The sequence below is a fragment of the Salvelinus alpinus genome, chromosome 19 (assembly GCF_045679555.1).
Source record: "Salvelinus alpinus chromosome 19, SLU_Salpinus.1, whole genome shotgun sequence".
Taxonomy (NCBI): Eukaryota; Metazoa; Chordata; class Actinopteri; order Salmoniformes; family Salmonidae; genus Salvelinus; species Salvelinus alpinus.
This window is the reverse complement of record NC_092104.1, coordinates 37,515,123-37,543,096: the sequence shown is the minus strand read 5'-3', so window position 1 is coordinate 37,543,096 and position 27,974 is coordinate 37,515,123. Positions and strand designations below refer to the sequence as shown.

General features: G+C 43.8%; 1 protein-coding gene across 1 annotated transcript in view; it reads left to right on the top strand.

The window, feature by feature from the left end:
- LOC139545492 (transmembrane protein 132D-like) overlaps window positions 1-27,974 on the top strand; it is a 76,160-nt gene that overhangs the window by 25,924 nt on the left and 22,262 nt on the right. The window contains exon 3 of the mRNA XM_071353315.1: window positions 13,007-13,144. Coding sequence (XP_071209416.1) covers window positions 13,007-13,144 — 138 coding nt within the window. The remainder of the gene's footprint in view (window positions 1-13,006; window positions 13,145-27,974) is intronic.

Below are 27,974 nucleotides of genomic sequence, written 5' to 3'. Positions count from 1 at the left end.
AAGAACTCCCTGTCTCTCCCAGCGGTCCATTGTCTGGACAACGCGGTCCATGGCGGTGCCAAGATGTTGAAGCATTGCTGCGGGCTCCCGGACGCGATCCTCCACCCCTATACCCGGGGTACCTGCTCCTGCTGACTCCATAGTTTTGGTCCGTAATTCTGTAATGCAATGCTACTGGCGGCAGAGAAGTCAGGCGTAGGAGAGCGGAAACTGATTTACAACGGTTGTGTTTAATAACCATAAACCACCGTCAACAGAACAATACAATAAATGGGTCAAACAAAACCTGGTAAATACCAGCATACCGTGCACAAGCACTACAACAAACAATTACGGACAAGGACATGGGGGGGCAACAGAGGGTTAAATACACAACATGTAATTGATGGAATTGGAACCAGGTGTGATGGAAGAAGACAAAACCAATGGAAAATGAAAAGTGGATTGGCGATGGCTAGAAGGTCGGTGACGTCGACCGCCGAGCGCCGCCCGAACAAGGAGAGGGACCAACTTCGGCGGAAGTCGTGACAGGGGGACTCGTCTAGATAAATCAATCAATGTCAGATTTTTGCTTTCACTGAATCTCCATTTGGATATTTGGTCAAAATTAGGCTGGGGAAATGTTAGCTAAGTTGAGGTGAGTGCTAATAACAATTTTTATTTTAGTTTGCTTATATATTAGCTGATAAGAACATTTTGCCAGTATGTTACACAAGTGGAGTTTTCTCTTCAGCCTGTCCTACTCCCGACCGAAAACCTGTGACTTGGCTGATAATCAATCAATGTGATTTTGTTTCACTGAATCTCTGTCTGTATATTTGTTTAATTGATCTCTAGCTGGACAAGTGGAAGTGGCAGCTCATTTATTCATTTGCTCATCTATCACTGATCAGAAACATTTAGCATGCAATAATTGAGCCTAAATCAAGTGTATTCTTTGTTCTATTGACTCATGTAGTAGCTTTATATAGACTTATATAGAGCCTAGGCTATTTTCCTAATGTCCCAATCCCACTGAAACTCCTAAATCCTGTCTCACGAAAATTCCTAACTTTATTATGTAATCTATTGGTTGCATTATCAAAGCACGTCTCACCTATGCATGCAGAAATACCGCTATAAAATATACCCCACTTCTCTGCGCTGTCTCGTATTGCTGCCCATATGAGAGCTTTGGTAGAGAATGTGTGATTAATTATCAGGTATGAAGGTAAGACCCAGATACAGACCACGTCGAATAAACAATAGTTGAATATCTCAACAGGGGCAGGCGATAGACAGGTCCAGGCAGGCAGGGTTCAGCAAACCAGAGGTGGGCCAACGGTACCGGACAGCAGGCAGGCTCAGGGTCAGGGTAAGGAAGAGGTCGGTAATCCAGAGAGGGGGCAAAGTTACAGGTCGGCAGGCAGGCAGGCTCAGGGGCAGGCAGAGTGGTCAGGCAGGCAGGCTCGGAGTCAGGACTGGCAAAGGTCAAAACCAGGAGGGAGAGAGACTGGAAAAAGCAGGAGCTGAGACACAAACACGCTGGTTGACTCGAACAAACAAGATGAACTGGCAACAGACAAACAGAGAACCCAGGTATAAATTCACAGGGGATAATGGGGAAGAGGGGCGACACCTGGAGGGGGGTGGAGACAATCCCAAAGACAGGTGACGTCAACAAAAGATATGAGAGTAGATATATGGACATGTTTTTTTTATACAGGGTTGGCCCAGTTAAGATACCTTGACATTTAAACAATTTCCTCTCTTCAACTCCCCATTATTCATGAGCTGATCTGCTATCTGTATAATCAGTCACTCAATTTTGCCAAATAGGTGATACAGTGTATTCGGCAAGTATTCAGACCGCTAGACTTTTTCCACATTTTCATACGTCAGTCTTATTCTAAAATGGATAAAATAATATTTTTCCTCATCAATCTCTACATGCAATACCACATAATGACAAAGCGAAAACAGAAATACCTTATTTACATAAGTATTCAGACCCTTCACTATGAGACTCAAAATTGAGCTCAGGTGCATCCTGTTTAGATTGACCATCCTTGATGTTTCTACAACTTGACTGGAGTCCACCTGTGGTAAATTCAATTGATTGGACATGATTTGGAAAGGCATACACCTGTCTATATAAGGTCCCACGGTTGACAGTGCATGTCAGAGCAAAAACCAAGCCATGAGGTCAAATGAATTGTCCGTAGAGCTCCGATACAGAATTGTGTCGAGGCACAGATCTGGAGAAGGGTACCAAAAATGTCTGCAGCATTGAAGGTCCTCCATTATTCTTAAATGGAAGAAGTTTGGAACCCCCAAGACTCTTCCTAGAGCTGGCCGCCCAGCCAAACGGAGCAATCTGCGGAGAAGGGCCTTGGTCAGGGAGGTGACCAAGAACCCGATGGTCACTCTGACAGAGCTCCAGAGTTCCTCTGTGGAGATGGAAGAACCTTCCAGAAGAACAACAATATCTGCAGCACTCCACCAATCAGGCCTTTTATGGTAGAGTGGCCAGACAGAAGCCACTCCTCAGTAAAAGGCACAAGACAGCCCACTTGGAGTTTGCCAAAAGGCACCTAAAGGACTCTCAGACCATGAGAAACACGATTCTCTGGTCTGATGAGAAAAAGATTGTACTCTTTGACCTGAATGCCAAGCGTCACGTCTGGAGGAAACCAGGCACCATCCCTATGATGAAGCGTGGTGGTGGCAGTATCATGCTGTGGGGATGTTTTTCAGTGGCAGGGACTGAGAGACTTCAGGATCAGGATCGAGGGAAAGATGAACGGAGCAAAGTACTGAGAGATCCTTGATGAAAACCTGCTCCAGATTTCTCAGGACCTCAGACTGGGGCAAAGACTCACATTTCAACCGGACAACGACCCTAAGCACACAGCCAAGACAACACAGAACTTGAATACAAGTCTTGGAATGTCATTGAGTGGCCCAGCCAGTGCCCGGACTTGAAACCGATCTCTGAAAATAGCTGTGTAGCAATGCTCCCCATCCAACCTGACCGAGCTTGAGAGGATCTGCAGAGAAGAATGAAGAAACTCCCCCAAAGTTGTCATACCAAAGTCATACCAAAGAAGACTCAAGGATTTAATCGCTGCCAAAGGTGCTTCAACAAAGTACTGAGTAAAGGGTCTGAATACTTATGTAAATGTCATATTTCGTTTTTTATTTTGAATTAGCAGACATTTAAAATCCTTTTTTTGCTATGTCATTATGGCGTATTGTGTTTAGATTGATGAGGAAAAAACGATGTTATCAATTTTAGAATAAGGCTGTAACGTAACAAAATGTGGAAAAAGTCAAGCGGTCTGAATACTTACCAAATGCACTGTATTCTGTCATTCTTTGGAGGTTATCTAGCAAGCTTTGCAACTTTGGTCATTTGACTTTTGTTTGACTGCTGTTACAATGTTTGTATGATTCAACAGCGCTATAGCCTACTCGAGGTTTGCTCTGTGCGTCCTGAGCGCGCTCTGTTTCGAGATAACCTAGACCTACTGATGAAATGTGCTGAATTAATTGAGGAACATAATAACGCTCAGAATTTATGAACGGCCTGTTTTGCAATTCACAGCAATGTCATTGGCGATAAAAGTTACTCTGAGTTTGAGTTCATTTTTATTTTTACAGTGCACATTAATCAACGTAAAGGTGAAGGTTTTAGCCAGCCGGCTAATTTTCAACCGCAGTCCGCAACCGCAGGTTATTAAAAACAATTACAATACAGATAATTAATGAGCAGTGAGGACACGCAGAGCAACATAGGACAAGCAAGACATAGCATTCAGACAGAGCAACATAGCACAAAAAGCAACAAGACAAAATCCATAAAAGCAACAATGCGTTTCCACACCTCACAAGCTACAGACAACAGACAACATGGAAAGCGGCAACACACAGCTAGGGATTATGTTCACAAATCTGATTGACCTTTAGCCATGTCTTCATGTGAAAGTGTGATAGGTGGTGCAGTTATGTGTGTCTGATGGCAGTGTATTCCAGACATGGGAAGCTCTCACAGAGAAAGCAGATTTACTAAAGGTGCTTTTCCTTAAGGGAACTATACAGTCACCTCTCATGGCAGACCTTGTGGATCTGCTGCCATATGTTTGGGTTTTCTGTTCAACAAAAGTACTGAGGGAAGAGGGAGCCAGGCCATTTAGGATCTTGAATACAAGACATGCATCGGTGTATTGCACAAGATTTTCCAAACTCAGGAGCTCATGCTTTCTGAGGATGTAACAGTGATGATGGCTATTGGGCTTCCTATCAAGCACTTTGAGAGCCTGTTTGTAGACAGACTGAATAGGTTTTAATGTTGTACAGCAAGCTTGGGCCCAACTAGTCAAGCAGTATGTTAAGTGGGGGAGTATCATAGATTTGAAGTACAGTTTTGCTACCTCTGTAGTCAAACAATTTCGTATAAATCGGAAATTAGCTAGGTTGAATTTGGTTATTTGAATTACCTTTTTCACCTGCTTTTTAAAAGAGAGGTTGGAATCAAGTATGATGCCAAGGTACTTAAAATCAGATACCACCTGGAGCTTCTCCCCTGACACGTAGACATCTGGCTCAGTAGCATCTGTTGCCCTCTTTGTGAAGAACATGCAGTTTATTTCACATTGAGATGCAAACACGAGTCACTGAGCCACTTTGTAACCTGGACCATGACAGTAGTGAGTTCTTGTGCAGCTTGTTGTTTGCTCTTTGCATGCACATATATCACTGTATCATCTCCATACATTTGAACTTCAGACCCAGTACAGACAGAAGGCAGATCATTAATGTACAGGCTGAACAGGAGGGGCCCCAGTATTGACCCTTGGGGCACGCCCACATCATAGCTAAGAGTGGGTGACAGCTCATTGCTCACTCTGACACACTGAGTTCTGCCTTCAAGATATGATTTCATCCATCTCAAGGCATCGGGGGAAAAGTTGAACTTGGGCAATTTTGTGCTGATAACCTCATGGTTAACAGTATCAAAAGCCTTCCTTAGGTCCAGAAACACAGCCCCAACAACGCCCCTCCTGTCATTACTAAATATCAGTTTCACATGCTGTGAAATCTTTACATAGTGGCACAGACAAACAGGCAATGTGGAGCAGCGTCAATCTTATTTTGGGAGGACCCTGGCATAGTGACCTTGGTTTTAAACGCTTTAAATGGGCACTTCCAAATGTTGTTGTATTTCCCGGGACTCTCTGGATAACTATGAATTATTCCCACTATGGAAACTTGGTAGATTTTCTGTAAAATATGAATCCCTACCTGACATGGTCCTCAGTGGCGTCCTGGGAATGTACAGGGAACAAGACAAAGGTCCCCTAGAGAACGTTCCCTTGGGACAATCACGCAGCCTTCTTAGAATGTTCTCAGAAAGTCAGTGGGATAACGTTGCGCAGAAACCCTTAAGAGACCTAATGGGAACGTTACTGAATGTCCTCATGACATCTCCTGTTTGCTGGGTGGCCATCTGGCGTTAACATTGCCCTAAAGAACTCCCTAAACTGCCACATAAGTATGACAAGCATGTCATTGATGAATGGCGGAACATCAGACTGACTGAACGATGGTTATTTGCTTGCATAACGAAAGATTGGATCTGTTTGAGATTGCATTTGTAGTATTACAGTTTTCAGTATTTGTGCCATGTCTCTGCAGGGATTCGTCTGTACGGAGCCAGAGATCTGAAGGAAAAGTGGATCAGGGGCCTGATTGTAACCCCTGAACAGGTGGGCCTGCCTGTGGAGTGGGTCTTACTGGGAATAGGGCACTGGGTTGCCCTCAAAACCAGGTCAAATTAGGATGGGGAGCCTCATGACTATGCCGACGGCTGTATTATCAAATCAAATACAATTTTATTTGTCGCGTACACATAGCTTGCAGATATTATCGCGAGTGTAGTGAAAATCTTATCTTCCTTGCTCCAACAGTGCAGTAATACCTAACAATACACGCAAATCCCCCAAATAAAAAAATTAAGTATATACAGTAACACTTTACTTGACACCTGGTCATAACCATGTCATAATATGTCGTAACAGCTGACATAACTTGTCCTAATCTGTCCTAATATTGTCATAACACTGTCATGACCCATATATTTACACCTGTTCTGCCATATATTGCGCTATTTTATGGCTGGTTATGACACCTACATAAGAGTGTCAAAACACACATTTATTCAAATTCGTTTTTTCCTTGCCAAGAAGTTTCCTTTTGTTTGAAAGTTTGTCTCTTAAATCCTTTGTATTTTCAGCATATTTTATTAAGTAACTTGTTCTAAAATCCGCTTTATGACACTGTCATGAAGCATTATGACCATCCTGTGTCACTTTACTTGGACTAAGAAAATACACTTTATGACACTGTCAATAAGCATTATGACCACCATAATCATATAAGCCAGATAGGCCTATCGCGTACATGCACTTATATCAGTCATCAGTCACAGAGAGGGTGTCTTAATCTGCTCCTGCATTCATCCCAGTCATCAGCAACAGAGCATTGGGGTAGGACAATGTCTGACATCAATGTGTGCACAATTTCAATGATAATTTAACATGGTCAATAAAAAAATCTATTTCATAAACATACTGTTCACACACAGACTATGGAATAATGGAATGTTTAGCCTTGTGTAATGGGTTTTGTGGGTTTTTACAGTCGTATGTAGGTGTCATAACCAGCCATAAAATAACACAGTTTACTATATGTCACAACAGGTCTCAACAAATATGTCATGACAGTGTTATGAACATAAATTATTAAGTTATTTTAACTCTTATGGTATGATGCTGGGTGTCAAGTAAAGTGTTACCGTCTATACTGTGTCTGTGTGTGTGTGTGTGTTTGTGTCTGTATATATATATATATATATATATATATACACTGCTCAAAAAAATAAAGGGAACACTAAAATAACACATCCTAGATCTGAATGAATGAAATATTCTTATTAAATACTTTTTTCTTTACATAGTTGAATGTGTTGACAACAAAATCACACAAAAATTATCAATGGAAATCAAATTTATCAACCCATGGAGATCTGGATTTGGAGTCACACTCAAAATTAAAGTGGCAAACCACACTACAGGCTGATCCAACTTTGATGTAATGTCCTTAAAACAAGTCAAAATGAGGCTCAGTAGTGTGTGTGGCCTCCACGTGCCTGTATGACCTCCCTACAACGCCTGGGCATGCTCCTGATGAGCATGCCAACTCCTGGACAGTCTGTGGTGCAACGTGGCGTTGGTGGATGGAGCGAGACATGATGTCCCAGATGTGCTCAATTGGATTCAGGTCTGGGGAACGGGCGGGCCAGTCCATAGCATCAATGCCTTCCTCTTGCAGGAACTGCTGACACACTCCAGCCACATGAGGTCTAGCATTTTCTTGCATTAGGAGGAACCCAGGGCCAACCGCACCAGCATATGGTCTCACAAGGGGTCTGAGGATCTCATCTCGGTACCTAATGGCAGTCAGGCTACCTCTGGCGAGCACATGGAGGGCTGTGCGGCCCCCCAAAGAAATGCCACCCCACACCATGACTGACTCACCGCCAAACCGGTCATGCTGGACATTGGAGGATGTTGCAGGCTTGGTGTTCTCTGGCAAATGCCAAACGTCCTGCACGGCGTTGGGCTGTAAGCACAACCCCCACCTGTGGACGTCGGGCCCTCATACCACCCTCATGGAGTCTGTTTCTGACCGTTTGAGCAGACACATGCACATTTGTGGCCTGCTGGAGGTCATTTTGCAGGGCTCTGGCAGTGCTCCTCCTGCTCCTCCTTGCACAAAGGTGGAGGTAGCGGTCCTGCTGCTGGGTTGTTGCCCTCCTACGGCCTCCTACACGTCTCCTGATGTACTGGCCTGTCTCCTGGTAGCGCCTCCATGCTCTGGACACTACGCTGACAGACACAGCAAACCTTCTTGCCACAGCTCGCATTGATGTGCCATCCTGGATGAGCTGCACTACCTGAGCCACTTGTGTGGGTTGTAGACTCCGTCTCATGCTACCACTAGAGTGAAAGCACCGCCAGCATTCAAAAGTGACCAAAACATCAGCCAGGAAGCATAGGAACTGAGAAGTGGTCTGTGGTCACCACCTGCAGAACCACTCCTTTATTGGGGGTGTCTTGCTAATTGCCTATAATTTCCACCTGTTGTCTATTCCATTTGCACAACAGCATGTGAAATTTATTGTCAATCAGTGTTGCTTCCTAAGTGGACAGTTTGATTTCACAGAAGTGTGATTGACTTGGAGTTACATTGTGTTGTTTAAGTGTTCCCTTTATTTTTTTGAGCAGTGGATATGAAGTAGATAAAACAGTATGTAAACATTATTTATGTGACCAGTGTTCAATGACTATGTACATTGGGCAGCAGTCTCTAAGGTGCATGGTAGAGTACGGGGTTGCAGGCAGCTAGTAACAGTGACTAAAGGTCAGGGCAGGGAACTGGGCGGAGGGGGGCTAGTGGTGACTAAGTTGTTTTTCAGTCTCTCTGTCTCCGCCTTGTAGGTGGTAGCGGGGTAAACAGGCCATGGTTTAGGGGTGGCCAAGCAAAAATTCTTCAGCCTCCTGAGGTTGAAGTGGCGCTGATACACCTTCTGCACGTCACTATCTGTGTGGGTGGACCATTTCAGATTGTCAGTGATGTGCACGCAGAGGAACGTGAAGTTTTTACTCTCTCCACTGCGGCCCTGTGGATGGGGGCATGCTTCCTCTGCTGTCTCCTGAAGTCCATGATCAGGGAGAGTTATTTTTTCAGGCACCACTGCCAGGGCCCTCACCTCCTCCCTGCAGGCTGTCTCGTTGTTGTTGGTAATCAGGCCTACCACTGTTGTGTCGTCTGAGATGATTGCGTTGGAGACGTGCGTAGCCACGCAGTCATGGGTGAACAGGGAGTACAGGATGGCCAGAGCACGTACCTTTGTGGGGCCCCCCTGTTGTGGATCAGCGTGGTGGAGGTGTTGTTGCCTACTTTCACCACCTGGTGTCGGCCCGTCTGGAAGTCCAGGACCCAGTTGCACACTGAGTGTGGTTCAGACCCAGGGCCCCAAGCTTAGTGATAATCTTGGGGGGGCACTGTGGTGTTGAAGGCTGAGTTGTAGTAGATGAGGGGAAGGGAAGTATAATGTGTCTTCCATATTTAACCCAGCCCCTCTGAATCAGAGAGGTGCAGGGGTCTGCCTTAATAGACGTCCACGTCATTGGCACCCGGAGCAGTTGTGGTTGAACAGCATTCTTACATAGGTATTCCTCTTGTCCAGATGGGATAGGGCAGTGTGCAGTGCGATGGTAATTGCGTCATCCATGGATCTGTTGGGGCGGTATGCAAATTGTAATGGGTCAAGGGTGTTTTGTACGGTGGAGGTGATATGATCCTTAACTAGCCTCTCAATGCACTTCATGATGACAGAAGTGAGTGCTACGGGGCGATAGTCGTTTAGCTCAGTGACCTTTGCTTTCTTGTGTACTGGAACAATGGTGGACATCTTGAAGCAACGGGGAACAACAGACTGGGATAGGGAGAGATTGAATATGTCCATAAACACTCCAGCCAGCTGGTTTGCGCATGCTCTGAGGACACGGTTAGGGATGCCATCTGGGCCAGCAGCCTTGTGAGGGTTAACACAATTAAATGGCTTACTCATGTCGGCCCGGGAGAATGAGAGGTCAGTTCTCGTGAGCGGCGGTGGCCCGCGGCGGTGGCGCTATGTTTTCTTCGAAGTGGGCGAAGAAGGTGTTTAGCTTGTCCGGGAGCAAGGTGTTGGTGTCCTCGATGTAGCTGGTTTTCGCTTTATAATCTGGCTCCATGACATGGCTGGTTTTCCCTTTATTATCTGTGGAATAATTTTTCATCTTCATACAATCATCGATACAATCATTCACTTTACATTGGATGATTGTATTTTTGGTTTTTTTAACAACCATAGTGGTACTTGTCCACAAATTGTATTTTATTATCACAGAAAATGCACTAATATGGTGAATTAAAGTCAGGCTAATCTACATTTAAGACTGTTTACTTGATGTTTAGGGTCTGCCATTATTCACTCACTCAGTTATGACTGAAATAAATAAGGCTTAGAGAGAAGATCAAACAAGCACAGGGGAGGGGGTTGCTGACTGGAGCGGGACAGGGGGGAAGGGCTGCCATGAGTGTGTGTGACAGAAGTAAGAGAGGCCATGGCTTCCTGTGGCAGTGTGGAGTGGAGGTGGTCAGGTGGTGGGGCATCGGTATGCAAAATACACGTTAGTTCGACACTCAAACCTTGCCTGGAGAGAAGTGAGATGGATGGCAGGTGCAGCACCTGAGAGCTGCTTTTCTCACACACTGTCAGCTCCAGTCTCTGGGCCAATCCATCTTCCCTGCCCTGGTGCCTCGATACCTCCTCCTCCTGCCTCCCCAGCCAACACTGCCTAAGCACAGTCACTGACCGCTATGGTTCTAGCTCTGAACCACTGTTAAGAAAAATCCCGCCCCCCTCTCATCACCGTGGGGTTTCCCCCTTAGATCCCAGAGGGCCTGGGGGAGAAAAGGCAGATAGGTACACTTGTAACAGTTAGTTTTGATTAGGTAAACCCTACACCACCAGGCTCAACACTAGCATGAGTTGGTATATTTAGAATGCCATTACCAGATTAACTGTTCTCAGATATTTTCTCATTACTTATTACAAGAAGCGTGTCATCAGGGTTTTTTCATTATAGATGCCAATTCATTGATGGCAAATAATAGCATTGTTCTGTTTACCACTATGACCCCAGCAAATCCTTATGAGTCAGAATAAGAATTATGCTGTGACCTGCCCCTGTAGTAACTGCTAAACTAATGGAAGTTCATGTGAAGACAGGATGTTCTAGCTTTTATAACATCTCCTGGTACTGTTGGTATATTACTATACCTTTATCCCAGAGGTTGTAGAGGCCTCAAGGTTACCTGTCATCCTGTCTCCAGGAGTGTTGTTGTGGTCAGGAGAGATGGGTGGTGACAGGAATGTCCCCTTCTACCCAGTCACCTCCACCCCCACTCACAGTCCCTGTCCCCCTGTTAATCTATGGCTGCTTCTCCACTCCCGTTCTCCCCTCAGAGCCTGTCAGTCCTGCTCCCCTCAGAGCCTGTCCGTCTCCTGTGCATTTGCTCCTGCTTTCCCCCTGGGAACCTGCTGGTTGTTGCTAACAATATAGTGAGGGCCCCTCCCTGTCCCCTCTGTGCCACTTACTCTAATGGATGAACAGTACAGAGAGAGGCAGGTCACCTTCACACACACACACACACACACACACACACACACACACACACACACACACACACACACACACACACACACACACACACACACACACACACACACACACACACACACACACACACACACACACACACACACACACACACACACACACACACAAAACAGGGCGTTGAGCATTGTGTTACTTACTCCACCATCAGACTGTACTGCCCGGAATTGACATTTCTGCTGCTTGCAACTCTTTTTAGATTATCCCAAGATATTTCCTGATTTACATCCATCCAGCCCCTTTGGGGATGTGTAATTCTCCTGTGATCGCCAAACTTTCCTTTGCCAGTCTAGTAAGTACTGTTTGCACTTTTGTCGGATAGAGATTGTAGCAGTAACATGGCAGGATCAGTGAAATCTTACTGAAATGTCTGAGTCCCTGTCTCACACGTGCCACAAGTATGTCCCCTCATGTTGACAGAGAGAAGGAGAGAGCGAGAGGGAGAGGAGACAGAGGGAGAGCCGAAGGCATTGGGTCATTTCTGTGCTCCATGTGGCAGCATCACAGGACGATTTCAGCAACCTCCATGCCAAGATTAGTGCTCCCTTGAGCTTTCAAACCAGTACTCCTGATTACATCTTGGAAGAGCTGTATGTGCAGATGTTCAAGCAGACATATACAAACACACACCACACATGCACACTTACAAAACACCCACAACTACACACATAGGCAAATAACATTAACTCAAACAAATGCGTTTTTAAACGGGATACATACGCATGGCAGTAGCATGAGTATAGCATCTGTCCATATGACCTTGAATGTCCCACAGGAGGGGGAGTAGAGAGGATCAGATGGATGCTCATATCGTAGATTACCTCCCCCCAGAGACACAAAATGTGCTCACTGTTGTTTTACTGCCAGAATGTATGTCTGAAAGAGTCAGGGATAAACCCATGAGCAGCATTAGGCTACACATGACATGCATGCACATGATAATACTACACGGACGATGTTACACACTATTAGGAATATTTTTATGAAGAAACAACTTGGTGGTGCTCCGTTTTTATAGAACATTAAGCTGGAAGAATTGTATTTGAAACATACTTTGAGTGGCTCTAAAGAAAGACGAGATCAACGAGGGCAGTGTTGTTATCCTGTACATTGGCAGAGGATGGAAAGTAGGATGCCTCTCCAGTACAACACTATGGATGTTTTCATGTATATATCTGACCTCTCTCCACTCATACGCTACGCTAACTCCCGGTAGGACCTTTTACACTAGCCATTAATAGCAGGGTAATATTATCAATTCACATTCAGCTCTCTGTTGTTGTACTCTGTGTTCAGCTGCATTAGATAATGCTTATCATTTACAAATGAGAGGCCAGCAGGCCAACAAGCCATTAGTACACTACGAATAATTTGTGTACGAGACAGGACCAAAGATGCCCATAGTATGAGGAAAACTAAACACTCAAAATGCATTTTTCCTCTGGCTATTGAAACCTATCCTATGGGGTTTGCTCACGCCTCTTAAATGATAGCGATTTGCTACGAGAAAAGTGGACTTTGATTGACTGAAGGGCTTAGGAACGAATAAGTTCATGGCCCCAAGCTATGGGAGGCCAACATCATACTAGCTAGGTCCAGTGGAGATGGACTTACTTCTAGGTGTACAATTTAGAGTTGGCGGTGTTTGTCTTATACATTTTTCTTGTCTTCATTCACAGAGCGATTGTAAAGAAAGGAGTGTCGTTTCGCACAGCAACACCTAGTAACTCGTTGCTGTGGGACATCACTCTGGACACTGGAGCAGATGGCACCATCGCTGTTGTTTGTCAGAGGAAATCTGCCATACCGGGAAAAAGGCAAGTCTGCTGAAAATACACAACCATCCCCCAATTTACTGTCAGTGAACTCCAATAAACTCACCGTGTTCAACCACTGGACCATGGATGGACCATTCACGTCTGGGTTTGGCTGCTCATAGACAGCTTTAAACACACTTCTGAATGTTAAGAAGTTATATTATGTCATGGGTTGTTGTAATAATAGTGTACATGCTACTGGGGCTTAATGATTTCAATTTTGCCTGAGGGAGTGAAAAATAGTCTGCAAAGTAGTATGAGTAGGATAATGCCTCAGAATAAATACCACCCACACACGATGCCATTTTGACCGAGGCTTAGCCTATCTGACCTGACAAGACACCGTATGCTATCCAAGCACAAAACTGCTGCTGGGAAAAGCTTAAGTAAATCTGCTTTTAAAAAGGCCACTGTCCTCACACCTTATTAAGTAGAGCTACCTCTTAACCTTTTATGCAGTGGGCTAAATCAGGGTCACGCAGAGTGTTTCTTGGTAGTCTTAAACAAATCTACTTTGAAACAAAAGTATACACCTCACACACATGGTTATGGGCTTAGAAAAAAGAAGACACCTGTACCATGTCAGATATAAAGTTGAAATGTATTCCATTTTGAGTTTGCATCTCAATATGAGACTTTATATAAATCACAGAAGACTGAAATATAACAAAACCATTTGACATAGGAACACCGGTGTTAAAAAATGTATCATGTTTATTAATTATGAAATTATGAAAAATATTAACATTCCACCAATGAGGCCACCAGAGGGCAATTTGGTAATTTGACTGCAGGAAAGGGCTACGTCAATCTCTGGAAATTTCGAATTGCTTATCTATAGTTCACATGAAATCGTTGAAGAGTATTTCTGTCCCCTATTTAGAATATTTACGTTTTTTGTATCCTTTACAGTATGTTAGCGCTTTTGGAAAACAATTAAACAATGATTAACATTAAACATTAGCTAGCCCCAGTCAATGTGAAGATGTGGCTTTGTTGATAATACCCCTTTCGTTCCTACAAGCTAAACTTGTATGTCCTTTTAAGTCTGTGGGATATTTTTCTGGTACCATTGCTGCTGTCACAAATATGTCTAGAGTCATGGTCCTCTTTCTGAAGTGTAACCTTTTCCTTGCTTGAGGACAATACACCAGATATAGGAACCTGTCCATGCTGGAACAGGACCTTCAATTGACATTCCATGTAACTGACCAACTCTGTGGCTTGGATGACCTTTAGATGATCTGGTGTGGCTCCAGGTATTTATAGTCTTTGAGAAGTTCCCATCAAATCAAAAGTGGCACTTCATTTGTCGTTTGTAGTTTTAGTTGAAGCATTTTGGTGTCCATGATTGAATTGAGCTGGGTTGACCTCATTTTCTTGTTTTTCCTATGTGATGGTATTAGTTCATTGTTTATCAAACCCGTTTTGGGGAACATATTTGTGGATGCAAAATCGTTTGTTAGGGCTAATCCATCTTAAAATGTCATAATTTACTAGACCCCCTGTAGGGGCTGTCTAATGTCACACCACTTTGGGGATTTCATGGACTTTGTCTATCAGTTTCCTATAGTGTCAGTAAGTACTGTGAGTGTTTATGCAGCTATCTGGATATTAAGACATTTTTTTGCCTCTGTTTGACAATAGACTGCAATGGATCTTCCGACTTAAAACAGCTGCTTAGTGAGAGTGCTGTCCCTTTAATAATCTGGGGGTTGGAGTACTTCACTGCTTCACCCACAAGAATGGCAGAAGGCTATAATGGTGTCCCCCATTTCAATGTAATGCCAGATTAAACCGGCAAAATCTGTTTTAATGTGGGATAGAGACCCTCTTTTAATCGGGCACATCTTGTTTTGATACTTGACTAAAACATTTATGGTTTGTTTGTGTTTTTGTGTTTTTGTGCAATATACTAAGATTATTTAATTAAAGTAAATCTCTCTTTTTTGTGCTTTTACATATGGTGTGCAGAATTAAAGAAGATCTTAAAGAATAAATGATAGAGAACTCATCAGATTAGCTTTGTGCTTGCATTTGACTTTGTGTGCTTAGTCCCCTCCTGTACTCCCTGTTTACCCACAACTGCGTGGCTACGCACGACTCCAACACCATCTTGAAGTTTGCTGACGACACGGTGGTGGTAGGCCGGATCACCGACGCCGATGACTCAGCCTACAGGGAGGAGGTCAGAGACTTAGCAGTGTGGTGCCAGGACAATAAACTCTCCCTCAACGTCAGTAAGAACAAGGAGCTGATCATGGACTATAGGAGAAAGAGGGGAGAGCACGCCCTCATCCACATCGACAGGGTTGTCGTGGAGCGGGTCGAGACCTTCAAGTTCCTTGGCGTCCACATCGCTAATGACTTAACATGGTCCACACACACCTACACAGTCATGAAGTGGGCACGGTAGCGTCTCTTCCCCCTCAGGAGTCTGTAAAGATTTGACATGGGCCCTTGGATCCTCAAAAGGTTCTGCAGCTACACTGTCAAGAGCATCTTGACTGGCTGCAGCACCGCTTGGTATGGCAAATGCACCACTCTTGACCGCAAAGCGTTACAGGGGGTTGTGCGGACAGCCCAGTACATCACACAGGCCGAGCTCCCTGCTATCCAGGACCTCTATATCAGGCAGTGTCAGAGGAAGGCCCGAAAAATTGCCAAAGACTCCAGCCACCCAAGCCATAGACTGTTCACTCTGCTATAGTCTGGCAAACCCCTAAAATGGGTTCCACCTGAAACAAAAAAGGTTATTTACATTTACATTTACATTTAAGTCATTTAGCAGACGCTCTTATCCAGAGCGACTTACAAATTGGTGCATTCACCTTATGATATCCAGTGGAACAACCACTTTACAATAGTGCATCTAACTCTTTTAAGGGGGGGGGGGTTAGAAGGATTACTTTATCCTATCCTAGGTATTCCTTAAAGAGGTGGGGTTTCAGGTGTCTCCGGAAGGTGGTGATTGACTCCGCTGACCTGGCGTCGTGAGGGAGTTTGTTCCACCATTGGGGTGCCAGAGCAGCGAACAGTTTTGACTGGGCTGAGCGGGAACTGTACTTCCTCAGAGGTAGGGAGGCGAGCAGGCCAGAGGTGGATGAACGCAGTGCCCTTGTTTGGGTGTAGGGCCTGATCAGAGCCTGAAGGTACGGAGGTGCCGTTCCCCTCACAGCTCCGTAGGCAAGCACCATGGTCTTGTAACGGATGCGAGCTTCAACTGGAAGCCAGTGGAGAGAGCGGAGGAGCGGGGTGACGTGAGAGAACTTGGGAAAGTTGAACACCAGACGGGCTGCGGCGTTCTGGATGAGTTGTAGGGGTTTAATGGCACAGGCAGGGAGCCCAGCCAACAGCGAGTTGCAGTAATCCAGACGGGAGATGACAAGTGCCTGGATTAGGACCTGCGCCGCTTCCTGCGTGAGGCAGGGTTGTACTCTGCGAATGTTGTAGAGCATGAACCTACAGGAACGGGTCACCGCCTTGATGTTAGTTCAGGGTATTAGCAGGGTGACAGATGTATAGTGTACTCTCCATGCGTTGTGTTTTAAAATAATAAATCACTTCGGCCAGTGGTCCCAGTTGAGCATCATTTATTTCTGTGGTTAAATGGGAAACAGCACGTTAGTTGTGCAGGACTTAACAGTGATGATGGCTGTCGATGGCAAAATCCCTCGCATCACATTTTCATACTGGGTGAACAAAATACAAAAATACAATACAAAATATAACATGTGTAAATACCTGTGGTTAAATGGGAAACAGCACGTTAGTTGTGCAGGACTTAACAGTGATGATGGCTGTCGATGGCAAAATCTGTAGCATGAAGACAACTGTGTTAGCCGTGGCTTATGTGACCATGACATCGGTGTATGCTAGCTAACACAATTATTTACAGCAATCATATGCCAAAGCACATCCCAGAAAGCCCCTCAATCCCTAACAGGTACCATATAACCACACATGTATAAAATCAGTAACGTACAGCAAATTTGTACACATTGTAAAATAGAAAATAGAAAACAGTATTCAGAACGTGACCTACCCCTCGCATCACATTTTCATACTGGGAAGACCTGACGTTCGCGATCTCCCCCTATCTGCAAGCGGGGCCAATCACAACACCCCTTATTGTCATCAGAGTTGAACTAACCAATAAGAATGCTTGAACATCAAATACACATTTCTTTAGAGGCAAGTGGAAACATAACCAACCCTGTTACATTCTCCCCTGCTGAATAGGGTTATCTATGGGGACAGCTGAAGAACCCTTTTTTCAAAGAGTGTACCCAAACTATCTGCACTTACCCTACGCACACTCACTAGAACAGTGGTTCCCAAACTTTTTATAGTCCCGTACCCCTTCAAACATTTAACCTCCAGCTGCGTACCAGGGTCAGCGCACTCTTACTTTTTGCCATCATTGTAAGCCTGCACACACTATACAATACATTTATTAAACTTAAGAATGAGTGTGAGTTTTTGTCACAACCCGGCTCGTGGGAAGTGACAAAGAGCTCTTATAGGACCAGGGCACAAATAATAATATAATAATAATCAATAATTTTGCTCTTTATTTAACCATCTTACATATAAAACCCTATTTGAAAAACGTGAATAACTCACCACAGGTTAATGAGAAGGGTGTGCTTGAAAGGATGCACATAACTCTATTGGAGAAAGTCTCAGTCTTAAATAATTTTCCACAAACGGTCTGTGCCTGTATTTAGTCTTCAGCTAGTGAGGGCTGAGAATCCACTCTCACATACAGTGGGGAGAACAAGTATTTGATACACTGCCGATTTTGCAGGTTTTCCTACTTACAAAGCATGTAGAGGTCTGTAATTTTTATCATAGGTACACTTCAACTGTGAGAGACGGAATCTAAAACAAAAATCCCGAAAATCACATTGTATGATTTTTAAGTAATTAATTCGCATTTTATTGCATGACATAAGTATTTGATACATCAGAAAAGCAGAACTTAATATTTGGTACAGAATCCTTTGTTTGCAATTACAGAGATCATACGTTTCCTGTAGTTCTTGACCAGGTTTGCACACACTGCAGCAGGGATTTTGGCCCACTCCTCCATACAGACCTTCTCCAGATCCTTCAGGTTTCGGGGCTGTCGCTGGGCAATACGGACTTTCAGCTCCCTCCAAAGATTTTCTATTGGGTTCAGGTCTGGAGACTGGCTAGGCCACTCCAGGACCTTGAGATACTTCTTACGGAGCCACTCCTTAGTTGCCCTGGCTGTGTGTTTCGGGTTGTTGTCATGCTGGAAGACCCAGCCACGACCCATCATCAATGCTCTTACTGAGGGAAGGAGGTTGTTGGCTAAGATCTCGCAATACATGGCCCCATCCATCCTCCCCTCAATACGGTGCAGTCGTCCTGTCCCCTTTGCAGAAAAGCATCCCCAAAGAATGATGTTTCCACCTCCATGCTTCACGGTTGGGATGGTGTTCTTGGGGTTGTACTCATCCTTCTTCTTCCTCCAAACACGGCGAGTGGAGTTTAGACCAAAAAGCTCTATTTTTGAATCATCAGACCACATGACCTTCTCCCATTCCTCCTCTGGATCATCCAGATGGTCATTGGCAAACTTCAGACGGGCCTGGACATGCGCCTGCTTGAGCAGGGGCACCTTGTGTGCGCTGCAGGATTTTAATCCATGACGGCGTAGTGTGTTACTAATGGTTTTCTTTGAGACTGTGGTCCCAGCTCTCTTCAGGTCATTGACCAGGTCCTGCCGTGTAGTTCTGGGCTGATCCCTCACCTTCCTCATGATCATTGATGCCCCACGAGGTGAGATCTTGCATGGAGCCCCAGACCGAGGGTGATTGACCATCATCTTGAACTTCTTCTATTTTCTTCTATTTTCTAATAATTGCCCCAACAGTTGTTGCCTTCTCACCAAGCTGCTTGCCTATTGTCCTGTAGCCCATCCCAGCCTTGTGCAGGTCTACAATTTTATCCCTGATGTCCTTACACAGCTCTCTGGTCTTGGCCATTGTGGAGAGGTTGGAGTCTGTTTGATTGAGTGTGTGGACAGGTGTCTTTTATACAGGTAACGAGTTCAAACAGGTGCAGTTAATACAGGTAATGAGTGGAGAACAGGAGGGCTTCTTAAAGAAAAACTAACAGGTCTGTGAGAGCCGGAATTCTTACTGGTTGGTAGGTGATCAAATACTTATGTCATGCAATAAAATGCAAATGAATTACTTAAAAATCATACAATGTGATTTTCTGGATTTTTGTTTTAGATTCCGTCTCTCACAGTTGAAGTGTACCTATGATAAAAATTACAGACCTCTACATGCTTTGTAAGTAGGAAAACCTGCAAAATCGGCAGTGTATCAAATACTTGTTCTCCCCACTGTAGGTACGTGGTTGCAAAGGGCATCAGTGTCTTAACAGCGTGATTTGCCAAAGCAGGATACTCTGAGCGCAGCACAATCCAGACATCTGGCAGTGGCTTCTGATTTAAATTACATTTTCACAGAACCGCTTGTTGCAATTTCGATGAGGCTCTCTTGTCCAGATATCGATAAGTGGACTGGAGGAAGGACATGAAAGGGATAAGAATCCAGTTGTTTGTGTCATCCGTTTCGGGAAAGTACCTGCGTAATTGCGCACCCAACTCACTCAGGTGCTTCGTTATATCACGTTTTACATTATCCGTAAGCTTGAGTTCATTTGCACACAAAAAAAATCATACAATGATGGAAAGACCTGTGTGTTGTCCAACTTCTTAATCATAGCCTCAATTTTGTCCCTCACATTGAATATAGTTGCGGAGAGTGACTGTAATCCTAGATTCAGATAATTCAAGCGAGAAAAAACATCACCCAGATAGGCCAGTCGTGTGAGAAACTTGTCATCATGCAAGTGGTCAGACAAGTGAAAATGATGGTCAGTAAAGAAAACGTTAAGCTCGTCTCTCAATTTAAAAAAAACGTGTCAATACTCTGCCCGTTGATAACCAGCTCCCTTATGTGTTGTAAAAGTGTTACATGGTCACTGCCCATATCATTGCATAGTGCAGAAAATACACAAGAGTTCAGGGGCCTTGCTTCAACAAAGTTAACCATTTTCACTGTAGTGTCCAAAACGCCTTTCAAGCTGTCAGGCATTCCCTTGGTAGCAAGAGCCTCTCGGTGGATGCTGCAGTGTACCCAAGTGGCGTCGGGAGCAACTGTTTGCACGCACGTTACCATTCCACTATGTCTCCCTGTCATGGCTTTTGTGCCATCAGTACAGATACCAACATGAGCAGCAGCTATGTTTGGCTACATACGGACCGTTAATGAAATTCCCGTCAGAAAGTAACGGTTAATGTGATTGGATGTTAATTATTTGACTAGGCTACTTGTATTTGACATTGTCTTCTTATTTCGCTGAACACTAGATGGTTTCATTTTATTTTTGGCAGTGAAACGAGGCTACTCAGGCGGGGAAAAAAACTCACCCAAATGTATAGCCCCGTTGGAAAATATAAATTGACTGTTTGAAAATGTGAGATAATAAAAAATGTCCCAGAAAATCACATTTGTATTTGGCGTACCCCCGACGGCATTGCGCGTACCCCTGGGGGTACCCAGTTTGGGAATACCTGCACTAGGCTATATACAAACCATATACAGTGCCTTATTCCACCTTCTTTTGTGTTACCTCCTGAATTAAAAATACATTTAAAAGATTTTTGTGTAAAATTTAGCAAAATTATTGAAAATGAAATACAGAAATATCTAATTTGCATAAATATTGACACCGCTGAGTGTTAGAATCACCTGGCAGCGATACAGCTGTGAGTATTTCTGGGTAAGTCTCTAAGCGCTTTTCACACCTGGATTGCACATTATTATTTTTATAATTCTTAAAGTTCTGTCAAGTTGGTTGTTGAACATGGCTAGACAGCCGCTTTCAAGTCTTGCCATAGATTTTAAAGCCAAAACTGTAACTAGGCCAGTCAGGAACATTCAATGTTATCTTGGTAAGCAACTCCTGTGTATATTGGGCATTGTGTTTTAGGTTTTTGCCATGCTGAAAGGTGAATTTGTCTCCCAGTGTCTGTAAGAAAGCAGACTAAAGGACGTTTCCCTCTAGGATTTTGCTCGTGCTTAGCTCTATTCCGTATCTTTTTATCCTAAAAGACTCCCTAGTCCTTGCCAATGAAAAGCATACCTATAACATGATGCAGCCTACAGCCTGCTTAGAAATATGAAGAGTGGTACTCAGTGATGTATTAGATTTGGCCCAAACATAACACTTTGTATTCAGGACATAAAGTACATTTCTTTACCACCTTTTTTGAAGTTTTACTTAAGTGGCTTATTGCAAATCGGGTGCATGTTTTGGAATATTTTATTCTGTACAGGCTTCCTTCTTTTCCATCTGTCATTGAGGTCAGTATTGTGGAGTATTTGTATTTATTAAGGATCCCCATTAGATGCTGCCAAGGCAGCAGCTACTCTTCCTGGGGTCCGGCAACATTAAGGCAGAATTTAAAATATTACATGACATTACATTTCATATTACTTCTCACAACACATGAATTTGTGTCCTCAGACCACTACTCTGCTACCACATATCTACAATACAAAATCCACGTGTACATGTGTGTAGAGTATATGTCTTATCATGTGTTTGTGTAAGTGTGTGTCTGTGCCTGTGTGTGTTTCTTCACAGTCCCCGTTGTTCCATAGGTGTATTTTTTTTCTTTTTTCTCTTCAGATTTGACTGCTTGCATCAGTTACCTGATGTGGAATAGAGTTCCATGTAGCCATGGATCTATGTAGTACTGTGCACCTCCCATAGTCTGTTCTATACTTTGGGATTGTGAAGAGACCTCTGGTGACATGTCTTATGGGGTATGCATGGGTGTCCGAGCTGTGTTAGCAGTTTTAACAGACAACTCGGTGCATTCAGCATGCCAATACCTCTTACAAAAAAAGTACTGAGACAGTTCGGGCCAGCCGTGTTGCCCTGTTCTGAGGCAATTGGGAAATTTGCTAAGTCCCTCTTTGTGGCACCTGACCACACAACTGGACAGTAGTCCAAGTGCAACAAAACTAGGGCCTGTAGGACCTGCCTTGTTGATAGTGCTGTTAAGAAGGCAGAGTAGCGCTTTATTATGGACAGACATCTCCCCATCTTAGCAACTGTGGTTTTCATGTTTTGACCATGACAGTTTACAATCCAGGGTTACTCCAAGCAGTTTAGTCTCCTCAACTTGCTCAAATTCCACATGATTCATTACAAGATTTAGTTGAGGTTTAGGGTTTAGTGAATAGTTTGTCCCAAATACACTGCTTTTAGTTTTAGAAATACTTACTTCTTGCCACTCATTCTGAAACTGACTGCAGCTCATTGTTAAGTGTTGCTGTGATTTCACTCACTGTAGTAGCTGACATGTATAGTGTTGAGTCATCCGCATACAAGTAAGGGTCCTAGACAGCTGCCTGGGGATTTCCTGATTATAGCTGGATTATGTTGGAGAGGCTTCCATTAAAGAACACCCTCTGTGTTCTGTTAGACAGGTAACTCTTTATCCAAAATATAGCATGGGGTGTAAAGCCATAACACATACATTTTTCCAGCAGTAGACTGTGATCGATAATGTTAAAAGCCGCAATGAAGTCTAACAAAACAGCTCCCACAATCTTTTTATCATCAATTTCTCTGTCATTTGTGTAAGTGCCGTGGGTATGTTGAATGTCCGTCCCTATAAGCATGCTGAAAGTCTGTTACAATTACATTTTATGGTAAACAAATTGATATCTGGATTATTAAGGGTTGGTAATAAGCTGGTTGGTTGGCTATTTGAGCCAGTAAAGAGGGGTTTACTATTCTTGGTTAGCGGAATTACTTTGCTTCCCTCCAGGTCTGAGAGCACAAACTTTCTTGTAGGCTTAGATTGAAGATATGGCAAATTAGAGTGGCAATATCGTCTGCTATTATCCTCAGTAGTTTTCTATCCAAGTTGTCAGACCCAGGTGGCTTGTCATTGTTGATAGACAATAATAATGTTTTCACCTCTTCCACACTAATTTTTCGGAAATCAAAATTACAATGCTTGTCTTTCAGAATTTGGTCAGTTATACTTGGATGTGTAGTGTCGGCATTTGTTGCTGGCATGTCATGCCTAAGTTTGCTAGTCTTGCCCATGAAAAAATCATTAAATTAGTTGCCAATATCAGTGGGATTTGGAATGAATGAGCCATATGATTCAAGGAATGATGGAGCTGAGTTTGTCTTTTTCCCCAAAATTTCAATTAAGGTGCTCCAAAGCTTTTTACTATCATTCTTTATATAATTTATCTTTGTTTCATAGTATAGTTTCTTCTTTTTATTCAGTTTAGTCACATGATTTCTCAGTTTGCAGTACGTTTGCCAATCAGTCATGCAGCCAGACTTATTTGCCATTCCTTTTTGCCTCATCCCTCTCAACCATACCATTGTTTATTTCCTCATCAAACCTCGGGGATTTAAGAGTTTTTACAGTAATTTTCTTAATGGGTGCATGCTTATTAGTAACTGGAATAAGCAAATTCATAAATGTGTCAAGTGCAGTGTCTGGCTGCTCCTCAATACACACCACCGACTAGCAAATTTTCTTTATATCATCAACATAGGAATCACTACAAAACGTATTGTATGATCTCTTCTACACTATATTAGGCCCAGTCTTTGGAACTTTGGTTATCCTGTAAATGGCTACTATATTGTGATCACTACATTCAATGGATTTGGATACAGCTTTAAAGAAGATTTCGACACGGTCGCCAGTTGTATGGTGTTTCCTCCGACACATTGGTGCGGCTGGCTTCCGGGTTAAGCCAGCAGTGTCAAGAAGCAATGCGGCTTGACAGGGTCGTGTTTCGGAGGACACATGGCTCTCGACCTTCGCGTCTCCCGAGTCCATACGGGAGTTGCAGCGATGGGACAAGACTGTAACTACCAATTGGATATCACGAAATTGGGGAGGAAAAAGGGGTACATTTAAAAAAAACAATTATAATAAAGAATATTTCTGCAGCATTAGTAAAGATGTGATCAATACATGTTGATGATTTCATTCCTGTGCTGTTTGTAAATACCCTGCTAGGTTGACTGATAACCTGAACCAGGTTGCAGGCACTGGTTACAGTTTCAAGCTTTTTCTTGAGTGGGCAGCTTGATGAAAGCCAGTCAATATTAAGGTCACCCAGAAAATATACCGTTCTGTTAATGTCAATACAGTGCCTTCGGAAAGTATTCAGAACGCTTGACTTTTTCTACATTTTGTTACGTTACAGTCTCATTCTAAAATGGATTTTAAAAAATCTACACATAATACCCCATAATGCAAGGCAAAAACAGATTTTTTGCAAATTCTTTCAAAAACAGAAAAACCTAATTTACCTAAGTATTCAGACCCTTTGCTATGAGACTCAAAATTGAGCTCAGGTGCATCCTGTTTCCATTGATCATCCTTGAGATGTTTCTACAACTCAATTGGAGTCCACCTGTGGTAAATTCAATTGATTGGACATGATTTGGAAAGGCACACACCTGTCTAAATAATGTCCCACAGTTGACAGTGCATGTCAGAGCACAAACCAAGCCAAGACGTCGAAGGAATTGTTCGTAGAGCTCCGAGACAGGATTGTGTCGAGGCACAGATCTGTGGAAGGGTACCAAAACATTTCTGCAGCATTGAAGGTCCCCAGGAACACAGTGGCCACCATCATTCTTAAATGTAAGAAGTTTGTAACCACCAAGACTCTTCCTAGAGCTGGCTGCCCGGCCAAACGGAGCAATCTGGGAGAAGGGCCTTGGTCAGGGAGGTGACCATGAACCCGATGGTCACTATGACAGAACTCCAGTGTTCCTCTGTGGAGATGGAATAACCTTCCAGAAGGACAACATCTCTGCAGCACTCCACCAAGCAGGCCTTTTATGGTAGAGTGGCCAGACGGAAGCCACTCCTCAGTAAAACGCACATGACAGCCCACCTGGAGTTTGCCAAAAGGCACCTAAAGGACTCTCAGACCAGGAGAAACAAGATTCTCTGGTCTGATGAAACAAAGATTGAACTCTTTGGAATGAATGCCAAGCGTCACGTCTGGACGCTTGGCAAACCCCTCGAGGACCGAAGGGCAGTGGGGCTCAATGGATCCAAGCTATCTGTAGTATCCATGATGGATGATGAATGGGCCAGAGTCTTAGACAGCCTCACGGTCCAATGAGGGGGGAGCTCTGAGGATCTGAACCCAAGGTAGAAGCCACCAGAGAGGGAGAAGGAACAGAGGACGACGGTGCAGGTACATCCAGGGAAGAAGTCGCCGGAACCTCTGGATCCAGGGCGACAAAGTTGTTTCTGGTCTGAGTCCGGTCTTGTCTTACCTTCGCCAAGGAGGCCCCCGTTGCCAGAGGTTGCTCTTTTTTGACTTCCATGGCGAGTGACATATCTCCATGGCTGGTTGGTTAGGTCGAGATCAAGAACATCCACCAAGTCATCCAGGAGCATCCTACTAACTCCATTCTCCAGGGAAGGGGGTAACCCCTTCGGGAAGGGATCCCTGCAGAGTACCGGCCAGTCGGCTGTGGAGAGCCAACACGGCTGAACACTTCTACCAGGCCAGAGCGTTGTCCGGCTACAGCAGTTGAAGAGGAAGAAAAAGTAGGCGGGCATGGATTCCCCAGTAGCTTGTGTAAGTTCACTACTTGTTTGCTAAGAGTAGTCACTTCGCTCCTGTAGTCCTCTGCAAGCAAACAGCTGCTACATTGATTGTCCGGGTGGTCCACATTGTCCGGGAATAAAGCAAAAATAAACACAGCTCCTGCAGCATTAAAAATGTTTGTTAGTGTCACTAACGTCGTAATTTAGCGGACCAAAGCGCAGCGTGGTTTGAATACATTCTTCTATTTTTAATGAAGAACACTTAAACAAAAACAACAAAATGAATAAGACGAACGTGACCGCTATATACAGTGGGGCAAAAAAGTATTTAGTCAGCCACCAATTGTGCAAGTTCTCCCACTTAAAAAGATGAGAGAGGCCTGTAATTTTCATCATAGGTACACTTCAACTATGACAGACAAAATGAGAGAAAAAATCCAGAAAATCACATTGTAGGATTTTTAATGAATTTATTTGCAAATTATGGTGGAAAATAAGTATTTGGTCACCTACAAACAAGCAAGATTTCTGGCTCTCACAGACCTGTAACTTCTTCTTTAAGAGGCTCCTCTGTCCTCCACTCGTTACCTGTATTAATGGCACCTGTTTGAACTTGTTATCAGTATAAAAGACACCTGTCCACAACCTAAACAGTCACACTCCAAACTCCACTATGGCCAAGACCAAAGAGCTGTCAAAGGACACCAGAAACAAAATTGTAGACCTGCACCAGGCTGGGAAGACTGAATCTGCAATAGGTAAGCAGCTTGGTTTGAAGAAATCAACTGTGGGAGCAATTATTAGGAAATGGAAGACATACAAGACCACTGATAATCTCCCTCGATCTGGGGCTCCACGCAAGATCTCACCCCGTGGGGTCAAAATGATCACAAGAACGGTGAGCAAAAATCCCAGAACCACACGGGGGGACCTAGTGAATGACCTGCAGAGAGCTGGGACCAAAGTAACAAAGCCTACCATCAGTAACACACTACGCCGCCAGGGACTCACATCCTGCAGTGCCAGACGTGTCCCCCTGCTTAAGCCAGTACATGTCCAGGCCCGTCTGAAGTTTGCTAGAGAGCATTTGGATGATCCAGAAGAAGATTGGGAGAATGTCATATGGTCAGATGAAACCAAAATATAACTTTTTGGTAAAAACTCAACTCGTCGTGTTTGGAGGACAAAGAATGCTGAGTTGCATCCAAAGAACACCATACCTACTGTGAAGCATGGGGGTGGAAACATCATGCTTTGGGGCTGTTTTTCTGCAAAGGGACCAGGACGACTGATCCGTATAAAGGAAAGAATGAATGGGGCCATGTATCGTGAGATTTTGAGTGAAAACCTCCTTCCATCAGCAAGGGCATTGAAGATGAAATGTGGCTGGGTCTTTCAGCATGACAATGATCCAAAACACACCGCCCGGGCAACAAAGGAGTGGGTTCGTAAGAAGCATTTCAAGGTCCTGGAGTGGCCTAGCCAGTCTCCAGATCTCAACCCCATAGAAAATCTTTGGAGGGAGTTGAAAGTCTGTGTTGCCCAGCAACAGCCCCAAAACATCACTGCTCTAGAGGAGATCTGCATGGAGGAATGGGCCAAAATACCAGCAACAGTGTGTGAAAACCTTGTGAAGACTTACAGAAAACGTTTGACCTCTGTCATTGCCAACAAAGGGTATATAACAAAGTATTGAGATAAACTTTTGTTATTGACCAAATACTTATTTTCCACCATAATTTGCAAATAAATTCATAAAAAATCCTACAATGTGATTTTCTGGATTTCTTTTTTTCATTTTGTCTGTCATAGTTGAAGTGTACCTATGATGAAAATTACAGGCCTCTCTCATCTTTTTAGGTGGGAGAACTTGCACAATTGGTGGCTGACCAAATACTTTTTTGCCCCACTGTATATACTGTGCTAACATACAACATAACATAGACAATAACCCACAACCCACAATACAAAACAGGCTACCTAAATAGGGTTCCCAATCAGAGACAACGCAAAACACCTGTCTCTGATTGAGAACCATATCAGGCCAAACACATAGAAATATACAAACCAGACATACAACATAGAATGCCCACACAGATCACACCCTGACCAACCAAAACATAAAACATACAAAGCAAACTATGGTCAGGGCGTGACAGT